Raw genomic sequence first — 14,641 nt, forward strand, 5'->3', positions numbered from 1 at the left:
AATACGAAAGAGCTAAAGTAACGGATATGAAAACTTTTGTTCAGAGCAAGGACGGATCGTCATTGCGATTAGGGTGGGCGACCCTAAGGGGGTCATGAGCCTAGACCTTGACAGATCTGGCGAGGTCTGGATTTGGTTTGATTCCTGGCTACCTTTTCTTAATATTCAACTGGCTCTAGACTTTTTAACCATTCACTTTCTTCAAGGTAAGTGCGGCAGAAGCCCGGCGCATGCGCAGTACAAGCCCGTAAGCGGCGCCCCGCCCACATACTACTACAACTTCCGGCAGGCTCCGCGCCCGCCTCAGGCGCGTCGCGGGATGCTGACGTAATGCGGTAGCGCGCGGAATTTCGAGTGGTATTGGAGCGCCGGAGGCTAGTGGGTGGCGGACCCCCAGCATCTTCGGGAGCGACCATGGACTCCCTGGCCGAGCCTCGGTGGCCTCCGGGCCTGGCAGTCATGAAGGTGAGTGCTTCGGGGAGGTTGGGAGCTCCCGGTTGTCTGCGGGGGAGGTCCCTCCCTTTGAGGAGGATGTCCTCGCCTTAAGGAGAAAGAATGAGGCGCGAGCGTCGCGCTGGGCCAGGGTACCCGGCTCTGCCCTGCCACGAGCCGACCGCGTGGCTCTGGGTCTCAGTTTACTCCTCCGATAAGTGACAAGGACAGGCCTGGTGAGCTGAGGTTGGCAGTCTTACTGAACCAGATATTCCGCTATCTAATCCCAACGATAACATGTAGAAAAACAGTTATTCCAAACAATGACATCGACAGCTATTCTTTACTGAAAGCTTACTTTGTGTCAAGCACTAAACAGTGACACCGGACATGATTTTGGGTGGACACTTTATCAGGTAACATGTATGTAATCACGTAGCCAAGCAGGTAGTCTCCTTTACAGGCTCTTTCATTTCTTCTGATTATTCTCAGTAAACCTAGTGCTGGTTTGTTCTGACATACTGCCCCAACTCCTCTCTAACACACCTTCACTCTTCTCTAACAATTGCTCATGTATCTGCCTTTTAAACAGAGATCAGGACTCAGGCTCAGCGCTGATCTTGCATTGCATCTAATTATTTCACTTAAATAATATTTATTTTTGTGGCCACTTTCTGTTTTGGCAAGGCATACCAGTTTCCATTTACAGTAGTGGTGGGCCCTGGATTTGCTCAAGAGCAGATGCACTTTGCTGTGCTGGCTAAAAATCAGTTGCTTGGTGTTTCTTCTTGCTCTGTGATTATTTCCGTTTCTGACAGTGGCTAAGATAGCCTTCTTCTCTTCCTCAGTTTTGTAGACTTGGGGATTATAGTATCTGTCCCACTGACTCATAAATTTGACTTTAGAATTAAGTGAAGGCTAAAGTAAGTAGAAGGCCTCGTTTTCCTGCTGTCATCAGTGACATCTAGAGTGCTTGGGGACTTGAGATACCTGCATGATGAGAAGCTGACATTGTGAAATGATCCAGGAAAGCTGTAGTTTTGAAGTTATGGTGGGCTTGGCACCAGGATGCAGTGGAGAAGAGCACAGATTTGAGTTCCAGTGGTCCTGGGTGAAATCTCCTCTCTGCCTCTTAACTGTGTGACCTTCAGTTAGTAACTTAACCTCTCTGAGCCTGAATTTCTTCGACTATAAATTAGAGACAAAAATAACAGTTCATAGGATTGATTAAATAAATTAGTTGATGTATGTGGGCATAGATTCTGCCGTGTATTCACTGTGCTTACTGCAGTGCCTGACACCAAGTGGGTGCTTAAATATTATTTGCTGCTTGATTGAAAGTATCTGGAATGTAGTAAGCATTCAATGAATATATTTTATTATTATTATTATTATTATTATTAGCACTGTGTTAAGTGCTTCTTTCCCCTTTTAATTTGTTGTCATGAAGCTTGACTTGGATAAGGAAAGTGAAAGAGCTCTGTAACCTGTAAAGCTCCTGCTTTGTAGATTTAAGCACACTTTACATATTCCCACAATTTCAGTGTTCTTTAGAGGCGGGTTCCGTGTCTTCTCTGACTTTGGCATCTCACCACAGCACTGAATGTAGAGTTTGGCACCACAGAGTGTTCAGTGAATGTTCAACCAGAGAGTTGATTGAGCCCATATTTTTTGCTCACATTGGAATCATGGACTCTTAAGGTTAGAAAACCAGCCCCTTTCAGTGTTTTAATCTCCTTTGTAACACATCTGCCAATTTCTCACCTAATTTTTGCTTGAACTCTTCCAGGCACAAAGAACTATCAGATCCCAGAAGCAGATCTGACTGAGGTTACTTCTTTTATTGAATAGAAGTTTGACTCAGAATCCATGGTTGCTAACTTAGGATCCACAGAAAGACTTTGGAGTCTTAAGTTATTTGTAAAATTTTTGTATGTATGTTTTTCTGAGAAGAGAGTCCATAGTTTTCATCCATTTTTCAAAGGGATCTGTAACCCCAAAAACTTGAGTATTTTTGTAATTATTATGTTTTTCCACCCATTTTCTACTTCTCCCTTTCACTTTCTCTCTCTCTAAACTAAAGAAATTTTGGGGAGTCTGCTGACCACTCTCTATTCAGGCATCATTTTTTGTTTGGTTGGTTGAGGCACATGTGATATGCATGTTACTGTCTTGGAGTGACATGACAAGAAATTTGAACCAGAAATAGCTCATCTGATGTAGTGTCAACTTCCACAATTGTGCTCTGCAGATCTTTCAGAATCATTCCTCCACCAGAAGAGGATGGCATAGATAAGAAAGTGTGATCTAATAGACTGGTTCTGGCTTCTGGGCCTGCCTTTGCTCTTAATTGATCTTGAACATAACCCTTTAGATTTTTGTGTCTGTGACAGCTTACCATCCACAATAATGGAAGATTTTGGCATTTTATTATTTCCCTGGTTTTACTTTAACAAAAATTTACTGTTTTTGGCATACTGTAAATGTAACATGTATACACAGTAGAAAAAAAAATTAAAATTCAGAATAAGATAAAGGAGAAAAATAAAACCATCCATAATTCTACCACCCAGAGAACCAGTGCTTAACATTTTACCTTATTTTCCTTTGGTTTTTGTGCATTTAAAATTTGGGATCACTGTGGAGTCAACTTCTTGGGTTTGATCCAGCCAACTTAGGAACTCTGTAGACTTTATTTTTAAAATTGGGATACTGACTCTGTGGACTTCATAAGAGTGCTATGAAGATTCAACTACAGAGTTGTTATTATTATGTATTATTGGCATAGATTTATTTTCTGATTTTTATTTTCCTAGGGCATTAATTATTCTTTGAAAGCATGTTTTGTAATAGCTGCATAATATTTCATCATATGGACCATTAGCGACATTAGTCCTTTTTTGTTTACATTTTTAAAATTCAGGTAATAGGTTCACATGGTTCAAAATACACATAAAATAAAAAGTAAAAGTCTCCTTCTTACCATGTTCCTGGCCCTGATCATTATTTGACTTCTTGTTTATCTTCTCATTATTTATATTTACGATGAAAATAGAATGCATTCTTTTTTCTTTTTTTCTTTTTTGAGGTAGGGTCTCACTGTCGCCCAGACTGGAGTGCAGTGGCAATCACGGCTCACTGCAGCCTTGAACTCCTGGGCTAAAGCAATCCTTCCGCCTCAGCCTCCTGAGTAGAGGGGACTACAGGCATGCACCACTATGCTCAACGAGTTTTTAAATTTTTTATAGACATGGATTTTTGTTATTTTGCCTAGGCTGGTCTCAAACTCCTGGACTCAAGCAATTCTCCTGCCTTGGCCTCCCAAAGTGCCAGGATTACAGGCGAGAGCCACCATGCTAGGCCTATTAGAATACATTCTTATTCACCTCTTCCTTTTAAACAAACGGTAGCATAGTATATGTACTGTCTATACCTTATTTCCTTTTTTCACTTATCTTGGCAATCTTTTCATATCAGTGTGAAGGAGAGCTTCCTTTTTTTTTTTTTTTTTTTTTTGAGACAGAGTTTCACTGGGTCATGCAGGCTGGAGTTAGTGGTGCGATGTGGGCTCACTGCAACCTACGCCTCCTGGACTCAAGCGATCCTCCCGTCGAGAGCTTCCTCCTTTTAAAAAATATTTCTATTGAATGGAATAATATCTTATTTTAAACAATTTGAAAGATTTTAGGTTGCCAGAGTAGTTCCTTTCCTGTTTGGATTGCATTCCAGGTTGGCACACATCTCTCTTTCCAAGTTGTTCACTTTCCCTTCCTCTGCTTTCACTGCCCCAGCTCTTTCCAGGCTTCCTCATTTGGCTCCATTGTGTAGTACCATGCAGAAAGCACTGGACCGCCAGAAGGGAGACAGGAATTTTGGTCTTGGCTTGACTAATGCCTACTACTGTGTGCCTGCTTTTGATACCAGTTTCCTCTTTTGACTAGACAGTTTCCGGTGTTTGGCTTTAACATTCTTTGATTTGATTCTTAACCTGTGTGGTGGCAATGGCCACCTTTCACCCAATAGTGACTATAGGCTAGGTGTTGGAGTCTGAAGAGGAGGAGGCTTGGAGTAAGAGCTGGAAGCGCATTAGAAGTGGAACAGAAGTACAGTAGCCCTTCCTTATGTGAAGGGATGACAATATGGCACAAGAATCGGTGTGCCATCATCTTTAGCTGTCTAAAGCAATTTGGGCAACCTGAGACTGAATGTATAGGAGTCATATGAGAGAAGTTTTTATTTATTTGTCAGGATCCCTTGCAGTTTATCTGGAGTTAGCTTTTGAATTTGTGTATTTGACAAAGAATTTGAATTTTTTTTAGGGGATGGAGAAAAAACTTTGTGACAGGGCTTCCAATTTTGACGTCTTTCTGATATGTATATATGCATATTTGCATTTCAGACAATAGATGATTTGCTGAGGTGTGGAATTTGCTTCGAGTATTTCAACATTGCAATGATAATACCTCAGTGTTCACATAACTGTAAGTATGTTTTGTTCCTGTGAGTTAGTAAATTGCGATTTTTACATGAGGTAGTGTTAATTTAACACCAAAGATACATGCACATATTTATGTTTCACCTTTGGCTCTTCTATCTTGTAGTTTTTCAGAAGGTCTTTTTCACTGCCTTCCTCTTGAATATTGAAGGTTTTTACAAGGCTTCTATATTTTCTACCTTGTTCCTCTTTGATATTTTTATGATTTTTATAGCATTTATGGCAATAAAATTTTTGGTCACAATAAGTGGTTCTTTATTTGCCAAGTGCTTTTTGATGTTAGGTTTCAGAATTGTTGTTTTTAACAGGATAACAGATAGGTGGTTCCACCAAGTAGTACCTGATATAGAATTTCAAAGTTTAAAAATCTGTAACAATAAGAATATTTCCCCAGTGGGAGAATTCTACCACTGACTTTATTACAGACAGTTTTATAACTTAACTGCTATGTGATGCTGGAAAGACTCATGTTGGAATTTGTTTGTACTTCTCTTTATAAGTCTAGTATATAAACATTTAAAAATATTGTATCTTGAGATATTTAGTGCTTAGGGGTTACCCTATCATTGTTGAGGAGCTAGACATACAGTTTATGGGTTTTTCAGGTTCATGATCTTTCTTTTCCTCTATTTTCAAGTTGATTTATCTTGGAAAGTTAAAAACAGTCAAATTAGGCCTAAGAAATTGGTTTTAGTTGGTAGTAGCTTTGGTGAAAAAGTTTCTGTAGAGAAGACATAATAAGAGGATAGCAGTGATGGCAACACGGGCATTACAGATATCCTTGGGCTTGACTCTTGAAAATCTGGTGAGTATTTACTACTTTAGAAAATGTTTGTGAGAACTAAACGTGCAGAACTCACTGTCTGGCACATTATGAGTCCTTAATAATGTTAGTTTTCTTCCAGACAAGATTCACATTAAAAACCAAGACAAGTTTTGGAGATTGTTTTAAAATATATTTTAACATCATCTTTATTTGGGTATAATTCACATACAATAAAGTACATCCATTTTAAGTGCACATTAAGGTATGAAAGTGTTAATGAATTTTGACAAATGTGTATGCTGTGTAACTACTGCAATTAAGATACTGAACATTTTCATTATCTGATAAATTTCTCCCCATCTCAGTCAGTGTGACCGCAGCTAGCCATCTGTAGTCTATTTCTGGACTCTTCTATTCCATTGATCTTAGAAACTTAGTAGTTTTTCACCAAAACTACTGCCCACTAAAACCAATTGTTTAGGCCTAAGTTTAGTGTTTTTTTTTAGCTTTCCAAGATAAATCAACTTGAAAATAGAGAACAAGAAAGAGCATGAACCTAAATAATCTGTAAACTGTTTGTCTAACTCCTGAACAATGATAGGATAACCCCTATTGCAGTAAATACCTCAAGGTACAATATTTTAAAATGCTTATATGCTAGACTCATATATGTCTATCCTTGTGCCAGTACTACACTATCTTGATTACTGTGGCTTTGTAGTAAGTCTTGAAGTCAGGCATTGTAAGTCCTCCAACTTTTTTTTCTTTGTTTTTTTTTAGGATCGTTGCATTTTAAATGCATTTCCATATATAACTTAAAATCAGGTTGTCAATTTCTACCAAAAGCCTGCTGGGATGTTCACTAGAATTGTATTGAATCTAGAGATCAATTTGGGAGAATTGACATCTTAACAATGCCAAGTCTTCAATGTGTGGATATGATATACTTCTCTATCTTTATTTCTCTTAACAGTGTTGTTTGATTTTCATTGCACAGAACTTGCACAAAGAAATATAACTTATATTGACCTTTCATCTTCTGACTGCACTAAATTCACTTAATTCCAGCATCTTTTTTGTTAATTCCTTAGAAATTTTTGCATACACAATCGTGTCATTTGTGGATAAAGACAGTTTTACTTCTTCCTTTCTGATCTATATGCCTTTATGTTTTTGTTACACAGGCTGGTACCTCAAGTACAGTGTTAAAAGTGGTGTTGGACATCCTGTCCTTACTCTTAATTTTATGGGGAAAGCGTTCAGTCTTTTACCATTAAGTATGATGTTAGCTGTAAGTTTTTTTTATATTCTCAATATATTTTCATAAACCTACCAAGTTGAGGCACTTCTCTACTCCTGGTTAGGCGAGAGGATTTTTTTTTTTTTTAAATCATGAATGGGTGTTGAATTTTGTCAAGTATTTTCTGCATCTGTGGAGATGCTCATATGATTTTCTTCCTTTTTTTTTTTAACATAGCTAATAACATTGTTTTTGTTGTTTGTTTTTGTTTTGTTTTGTTTGGGTGACAGGGCCTCACTCCCTCACAGTGGCTTTGTTACAGACTGGCTTTGTACTGTAGTCCCTCCTTATCTGTGGTTTCAGTTACCTGTGGTCAACTGCATTCTGAAAATACTAAATGGGAAATTCTGGAAATAAATAATTCATAAGTTTTAAATTGCATGCTGTTCTAAGTAAAGCACTGATGAAATCTTGTGCCGTCCTGCCCAGGATGGGAATCATCCCTTTGTCAAGTGTATTGATGTTACATATGCTATCTACCATTAATCGTTTAGTGACCATCCTGGTTATCAGATTGACTGTTGCAGTATCACAGTAATTGTAACTGTGTTGCAGAACACAAGTAATTGTGTTATCAGATTGACTGTTGCAGTATCGCAGTAATTGTAACTGTGTTGCAGAACACAGTAATTGTGTTCAAGTAGCCCTTATTTTACTTAATAGTAGCCCCAAAGCACAAGAGTAGTGATGCTGGCAATTTGGATATGACAAAGAGAAATCATAAAATGCTTCCTTTAAGTGAAAAGGTGAAAGTTCTTAACAAGGAAAGGAAAGAAAATTGTATGCTGAGGTTGCTAAGATCTACAGTACAATCTACAGTACAGCACAAGATACTTTGAAAGACCACGTTTACATAACTTTTGTCATAGTATATTGTTTTAATTCTATGTTATCGTTCCTAACCTTTTACTGTGTCTTATTAATAAATTAAACTTTCTCATAGGTAAGTATGTATAGGAAAAAACATAGTATAAATAGGATTCAGTAATATCTGTGGTTTTAGGCATCCACTGCGCTTTATGGAATGTCTCTTCTGTGTATAAGGGGGCACTACCATATAGAGAAAGACCTTTACTAGTCAGCTTGACTGCAGATTCTAGGGGCTTCTTAAGCCTTTTCTGTGGATGTGTCTTCCCTGGACTTGTGATTATAAATTTCCAAGTAGAGAGATTTGGTCAGTGTTTTCATTAGCTGCTATTTTTCTCTCTCATGTGTCTGTCCATGGTATTGCAGGTTCTCCAGAGTTGCTGTAAGCCATCAACCTCTTTTTTTGTTTTCAGCTGCCCTCAAGCGTCTAAAGTATGCCGATCTAAAGCACCCCAAGTTGAGTGAGACAGAAACCATTCCATTAGGCAGTCCTTTGAAAAGTTCAAATGTTGGTCACACACTCCACTATTCTCTCCCAGCCTCCCCTCCCAAGATAAGCCACAGAGCTGTATCAGCCTCTGTCTGCTGTACTATGGGTCCTCTGGATCAGTAGCAAGCGACCCAGCTCTTTTTTGTTCTTAGCAGTCCCCAGTAACCTAGAACATGCAGGGTTCATGCTTAGTGGGGCGAGACAGAAGCCAGTCCTCTGGCCAGCTCTTGGAAAAGCTAGAACATTGGACCGTGTTTCCCTTCTTTCTTTCCCCAGGCAGAAAGTTGGGGGTTTCTCTTCCTTGCTGAGCCTAGGGGAGGCACGGTGGCCAATGAGTGTGGTACTAGTCCAGACCTTTGCTTTTGTTCTCAGTGGCCCTCAACCTGGTTCCCTTTTCTGTCAGTGTATAGATTCAGGCAGCTCAGAAACCAGTTTCTCAAGTAGCCCCCACAATGTAAGTGCTACTCTTCTGTTTCCCTTCCTAGGGATATATGTTGTTTGCTCACTTCTTCACGACTTATAGCTGTCACTTATGCCATTCTTTAAGAGGAAGTCAGTGGAGGGAAGTTTCAGTAATGATGATTTTTTGTTTTATGAGCACTTTTTTTTCACTTGTGAAGTCTCAATATTCAGTAGGCCTCTTCTACTAAACACCAGTTGTCACAAGTCCCGTCATGTCTAAAATTTGCTCTGGGTCTTTGGTGTTTTAATGACACAAAGCCCCCAGGGCTTTAGTAGAAGCCAGGTCTGTCATGTTCTGTTATCATCTTGGATTGACTAGAATTGGTGATCCAGAATCCCAGGTATTTATTGTTGCTTCTTAGATTTTTCATGATTTATCATTTTTAAATCACTTTATTTTGTTTTGTTCTGTTTAGGTTTTTGGATATGAGTAATAAACACTACATTTGTAGTTCTGCAGGTACAAAGGTGTGAGTGGGGTGCCTTGGCAGAATGCAGGTCAATTAAATTGATCCAAATTTGTGCTATTAAAGAGTATTTTGGGGGCAAGAGGGAGCAGACTTACTCCAACCCATAAAACACCATTAAGTGAGAAATGGTCTTGCTAATAGACTGATATGCTTAAGTGCCAATTTTCTTTGCACTTGTATAATTTTTCTCACTTGATAATGGAAGATGATCAAAATATTTAGCAGTCAGCTGGCTTTCAAACATCAAAAGAGTCTAGCATCTTAATAGTAAAAAGGAAATTTCTAAAACTCAAACCAATCCTTGTCATGTGAAATCTTAAGGACTTTATGAAAAAAGGAACTTTTTAGAAAGAAACATCTAAAGTGTCCAGTTAAAAGCAAAAACCAGTGTGAAAAGAATAGGAGGTCCAAGAAAGCTGAGAAGGTTGGCATCTGCCTCCAGTTCTAATGTTAATGGACAGTTAGTTGGTAAGAGAATAACATCCCTCCAACTAAAGACTAGCATTTCAGAATTTCCAGAAGTGCAGCTCTGCATAATTGTATCTCCCTTTTGTATGTGTAGCTATTTCTCTTCTCCTCTGTCTTGTTTCACAGTGCTGCTTCATGAGAATATAAAAGAAGATAAACACGTTTATTATTTGCCTAATAGAATCTTATGTCTCTTGAATTAGCAAAGGTTTCGTAAGTGGAACATTTCATATTTCAAAAATGAAATAAAATTGCTTTTTACTCCTACACAAGCTTTGATTAATTTTTTTGAGTCAAAATCCACAAAAGGAAAAAAAAAAAAAAAAGATTGCTGGCCAAGCCTTAAAATAGTGGTAATTTATCAGTGTCCACAAGCCAATTATTTCATCTAGGATCTTGCTTGGGATTAGAGATGCCCCCTCTCCCAAGGCTTGGATATTTCTGTGAAACTACTCTTTAATTCATTGTTGTTATTGTACCTTCTTCCACTCTGCCCACACATCTTTTTTGGGCTCTCTTGAATGGAAAGACAGAATTCATAGGTGATTTAAATGAAGCCCTCTGGGAATACATGAATTCAAAACTCTTCAGCTGTTCTCCTTTGAATGGAAGGGTTGTCATAGTTGCCCACTAGAAAATAAATTATGCTGGTCTGCAGCTTATCAGTACATATTTGGTAGTAGTCTAGTAGATGGAAATTAAGCCTAGGGCTTGATCTACTTAGGACTTCATATCTGGTTCTCTGCATTTCAAAAGAAAAGAAAAGGAAATATATACAAGATTATGCAGAAGAGAAAGCAGTAGCCTTATTATAAATACTAATTTAAAAGGTACATGTGACCTTATTGTTATTTATTGATGTATATATAATATATATAATGTATACTTATATAGGTACGATAGTAACATATAATAATATATACACAATATATTGTATAAGTATACATTATATAACTATACATAGTACATATTTATATAAGTATACATTATTTATAGTATAAATTTACAGTATATATTTATTATAAACAAATATTTATAGATATAGTCAGTCCCTGACTTACCATGATTTGACTTAGGATTTTTCAACTTTACGATGGTGTGAAAGCAATACACATTCAGTAGAAACCATACTTTGAATTTTGAATTTTCATCTTTTCCCAGGCTAGAGATAGGTATAGGTATATTAAATACATTTTGGCTTATGATATTTTCAATTTATGATGGGTTTATCGGGATGTAATCCCATGTTAAGTCAAGGAGCATCTGTAATTTTTAATAATGAATATATTAAGAGTATGGACTCTGGTGCTTGCCTTTGCCACATACTAGTTCCATTATCTTTGGCAAGTTGGCTGTGCCCTGTGCTTCATTTTTCTTCTTGTCAAATGTGACTAATATTGGTACCAACCTCAGGGTTGCTGTAAGGATCAAAAGAGTTAATACATGAATACATGTAGAGTGCTTAGAACAGAGCACATACTAAGTGCAGTGTTTGTTCGAACCACATGAAATTGCCAATATTTGTCCATTTTTGACTTAACCAAAATGTCAGTTTCATATAATTCAACTTAATAGTAACTTATTAATTTTTTAAAAATTATTGCTGTTGTTGAATCAATATCACATATTAAGTATGTGATTTGCTGACCAAAATCCATTGAATCACTATGACTGGGGGTAGAGCCTGGGAAACTAAGTTAAAACCAACATAAATCTCCCTAGGTGACTGAGCTGAGCAGCTAGGTTTTAGGATTTCTTGACTTACAGTATTGCTCAGGAGACTTCTTATAGTATAAAGAGAATAGCATTGATAATTAAGAGAATGAGTCTGGACAGGAATTTTTGCCTCAGGATGATTCATACCTTGAATCTCATCCATATCTGATTTAGGTGATATTTAGATGAGACTTTAGATTTTAGACTTTAGAGTTGGTACTGGAATAAGTTAAGACTTTTGGGGCTGTTGAGATGGGATGGATGTATTTTGCATTTGAGAAGAACATGAATTTGGGAGGTTAAAGGTGGAATGCCATGGAGTGAATTTTATCCCCCCTAAAGTCCTATGTCGAAGCCCTAACCCCAGTGTGTTGGTGTTTGAAGATGAGGCCTTTGGGAGATAATTAGGTTTAAATTAGGTCATGACAGTGGAGCCCTAGTGATGGGATTAGTGTCCGTATGAGAAGAGATACCAGAGCTTATGGTCTCTCCCCACCCCCTCATGGGAGGACGAAGTGAGAAGGTGGTTGTCTATAGGCCAGAAAGAGAGCTTTCAGCATAAACTTACCATATTGGCACCTTGATCTTGGACTTTTAGCCTCCAGAACCATGAGAAAACAATTTTTGTTGTTGAACCTGCCCAGTCTGTGGTATTTTGTTATGGCAGCTCGAGCTAAGAAATGCTTTCCTATAGTCTTTTGTACCATTGCTGTCATTCATTTCACTTATGCATAAGCATTCATAAGCATGCATTTTTATACGTAATAAGCATCCGTAATTGAATACTTCGTTATTATTTTTGTACAAACTGTTATCTGTTAAATTAACAAGAAAAAGTTTTTATTACAGTTTCACATATTCCTTCTCCTTTATGTAGTACTAAGCATTTCTTGCAAGGGAGGTCTACTGAAAATGGATTTCTTCAATTTGTATTTGTCTGAGAAAGACCTTATTTCTCTTTCACTTTTGAGGGATAATTTCTCAGGATATAGTTTTAGGTTGGTGATGTTTTTCTCTCAACACTAAATATTTCAGTGCATTCTCCGTGTGGTTTGTGAGAAGTCAGGTGTCATTCTTTGCTCCTCTGTAGGTAAGGCCCCCACTACAGCTTCTTTCAAGATTTTTTCTTTATCTTTGATTTTATGTAGTTTCAGTGTGATTGGCTGAGGTGTCTGTTTTGTTTTTGCATTTATCCTGCTTAGTGTTCTCCGATCTTCCAGGATAAGTAGTTTAGTGTTTAACATTAATTTGGAGAAATTCTTAGCCATTATTGTTTCTTCTGTTCCTTTCATTCTTCTTTCTGGTATTCCCATTATGTGTATGTTACATCTTTTGTAGTCATCCTGCAGTTCTTAGATATTCTATTCCATTTTTCCTGTCTTTTTTTTCTCTTTGCTTTTCAGTTTTGGAGGTTTCCATTGACATGTCCTAAAGCTCCGAGATTCTTTCCTCAGCCGTGTTCAATCTATTAATGAACCTATCAAAGGCATTGTTATAGCGGTTCTTTTTATCACTAGCATTCCTTTTTGATTCTTCCTTAGAATTTCCACCTCTCTGCTTACGTTCCCATCTGTTCTTGCATATTGTCTACTTTTTCCATTAGTGCCCTTAGCATATAATTTTTAAAAATTGCTGGTCCAATAATTTCAACATTTCTGGTATATCTGACTTTGGTTCTGATGCTCGCTCAGTTTCTTCAAACTGTGTGTTTTTCCTTGTGGTTTTTTTCGTAATAACTGGAAATGATGTACTGGGTAAAAGGAACTGCAGTAAATAGGTCTTTAGGTATGGGCAGAGGGGACACATTCTATAGTCCTATGATTAGGTCTTTTAGTGAACTTTGCCCCTGGACTGTGAATGTCACTAGTGCTCCTCAGTTTTCCTCTCCTTAGGTGGCACAGGATGGCTAGAGGGCTGGAGTTGTGTATTTCCTTTTTTCCAGAGTCAGCTGGGCTCTGATAAAACTCCAGTAGATTAGGCTCTGGTAAAATAGTTTCTCCTGAGGGAGGGCTTTGTTAAGAACAGACTACTCTGGACCAGTGCAGTGGCTCACACCTGTAATCCCAGCCCTTTGGGAGGCCGAGGTGGGCGATCACCTGAGGTCAAGAGTTTGAGACCAGCCTGGCCAATATGGTGAAACCCCATCTCTACTAAAAATACAAAAATTAGCTGGGTGTGGTGGCGCACACCTGTAATCCTGCTACTTGGGAGGTTGAGGCGGGAGAATCACTTGAACCCAGGAGGCGGAGGTTGCATTGAGCCGAGATTGCGCCACTGTACTCCAGCCTGGGTGACAGAATTAGACTGCATCTCGAAGGGGAAAAAAACAAAAGCAAAAACAAAAAAAACAGACTACTCTGGCTTATTTAGAAATGGTTACTTTTACCCTCCTACTCCTGGAAGGACTAGGGGGTTTTTCTCCAATATTCACTGTGAGAACTTTGAAGAACTCCTGGAACTAAAACTTACAGAAGTGTGAGGACATCCTCCCCATGCCTGCAATGACAGGGTTCCCTGGAGTTTTTAACTCTCAGACTTGCCCATACTGAGCTGCCAGCAATTCGTCCATTACAGCTCAGATTCTCCCACCCCAGCACTGGTTCCAGCACAAGTTTCTTCTCTGGTTCCCATGGAGGTTTCTTTTTGTGGGTTTCTGTTCCAGTAAGTTGTGATTGTCTGTATTACCCCTCTCTCTCTCCAGTTCGGGGGGAGCAGTTTGCACTGTGACCCTGCTTTTCTGCTGGATCTACGAAAAGTTGTTGATTTTTCAGTTTGTTCAGCTTTTTACTTGTTAGGACAGAGTGGTGACTTCCAAGCCCCTTACATGCTGAATCGGTCCCCTGTATTCATCTTTGCTTCCTAAAAGAACTCAACCTGTTGTCTGTTTTATCCTTTTCATAATGTGTTTCTTTGTTTTTCCTCCTGGGGTGCTTTTACTTAGGCTGGCAAGACTTGCTTATCTCCTGGATATCCGTACCATTGAAATTATGCTGTCTCCTCCTCAACTAAACAGAATCCTGAATTTATACAGTATACTGAAATTATACTGTCTCCTCCTCAACTAAACAGAATCCTGAATTTATACAGTATACTGAAATTATACTGTCTCCTCCTCAACTAAACAGAATCCTGAATTTATACAGTATACTGAAATTATACTGTCTCCTCCTCAACT

The 14,641-nt window shown here is 38.4% G+C and overlaps 1 protein-coding gene across 1 annotated transcript in view; it reads left to right on the top strand.

Annotated features, from left to right (window-relative positions):
* The first annotated feature begins 267 nt into the window (after positions 1-267).
* RAD18 (RAD18 E3 ubiquitin protein ligase) overlaps positions 268-14,641 on the top strand; it is an 83,166-nt gene continuing 68,792 nt past the window's right edge. The window contains exons 1-2 of the mRNA XM_055259246.2: positions 268-465; positions 4,832-4,913. Of these exons, the coding sequence (XP_055115221.2) occupies positions 415-465; positions 4,832-4,913 (133 nt within the window). The 5' untranslated portion in view covers positions 268-414. The remainder of the gene's footprint in view (positions 466-4,831; positions 4,914-14,641) is intronic.

This window comes from Symphalangus syndactylus, chromosome 21 (genome assembly GCF_028878055.3).
Source record: "Symphalangus syndactylus isolate Jambi chromosome 21, NHGRI_mSymSyn1-v2.1_pri, whole genome shotgun sequence".
Classification (NCBI taxonomy): Eukaryota; Metazoa; Chordata; class Mammalia; order Primates; family Hylobatidae; genus Symphalangus; species Symphalangus syndactylus.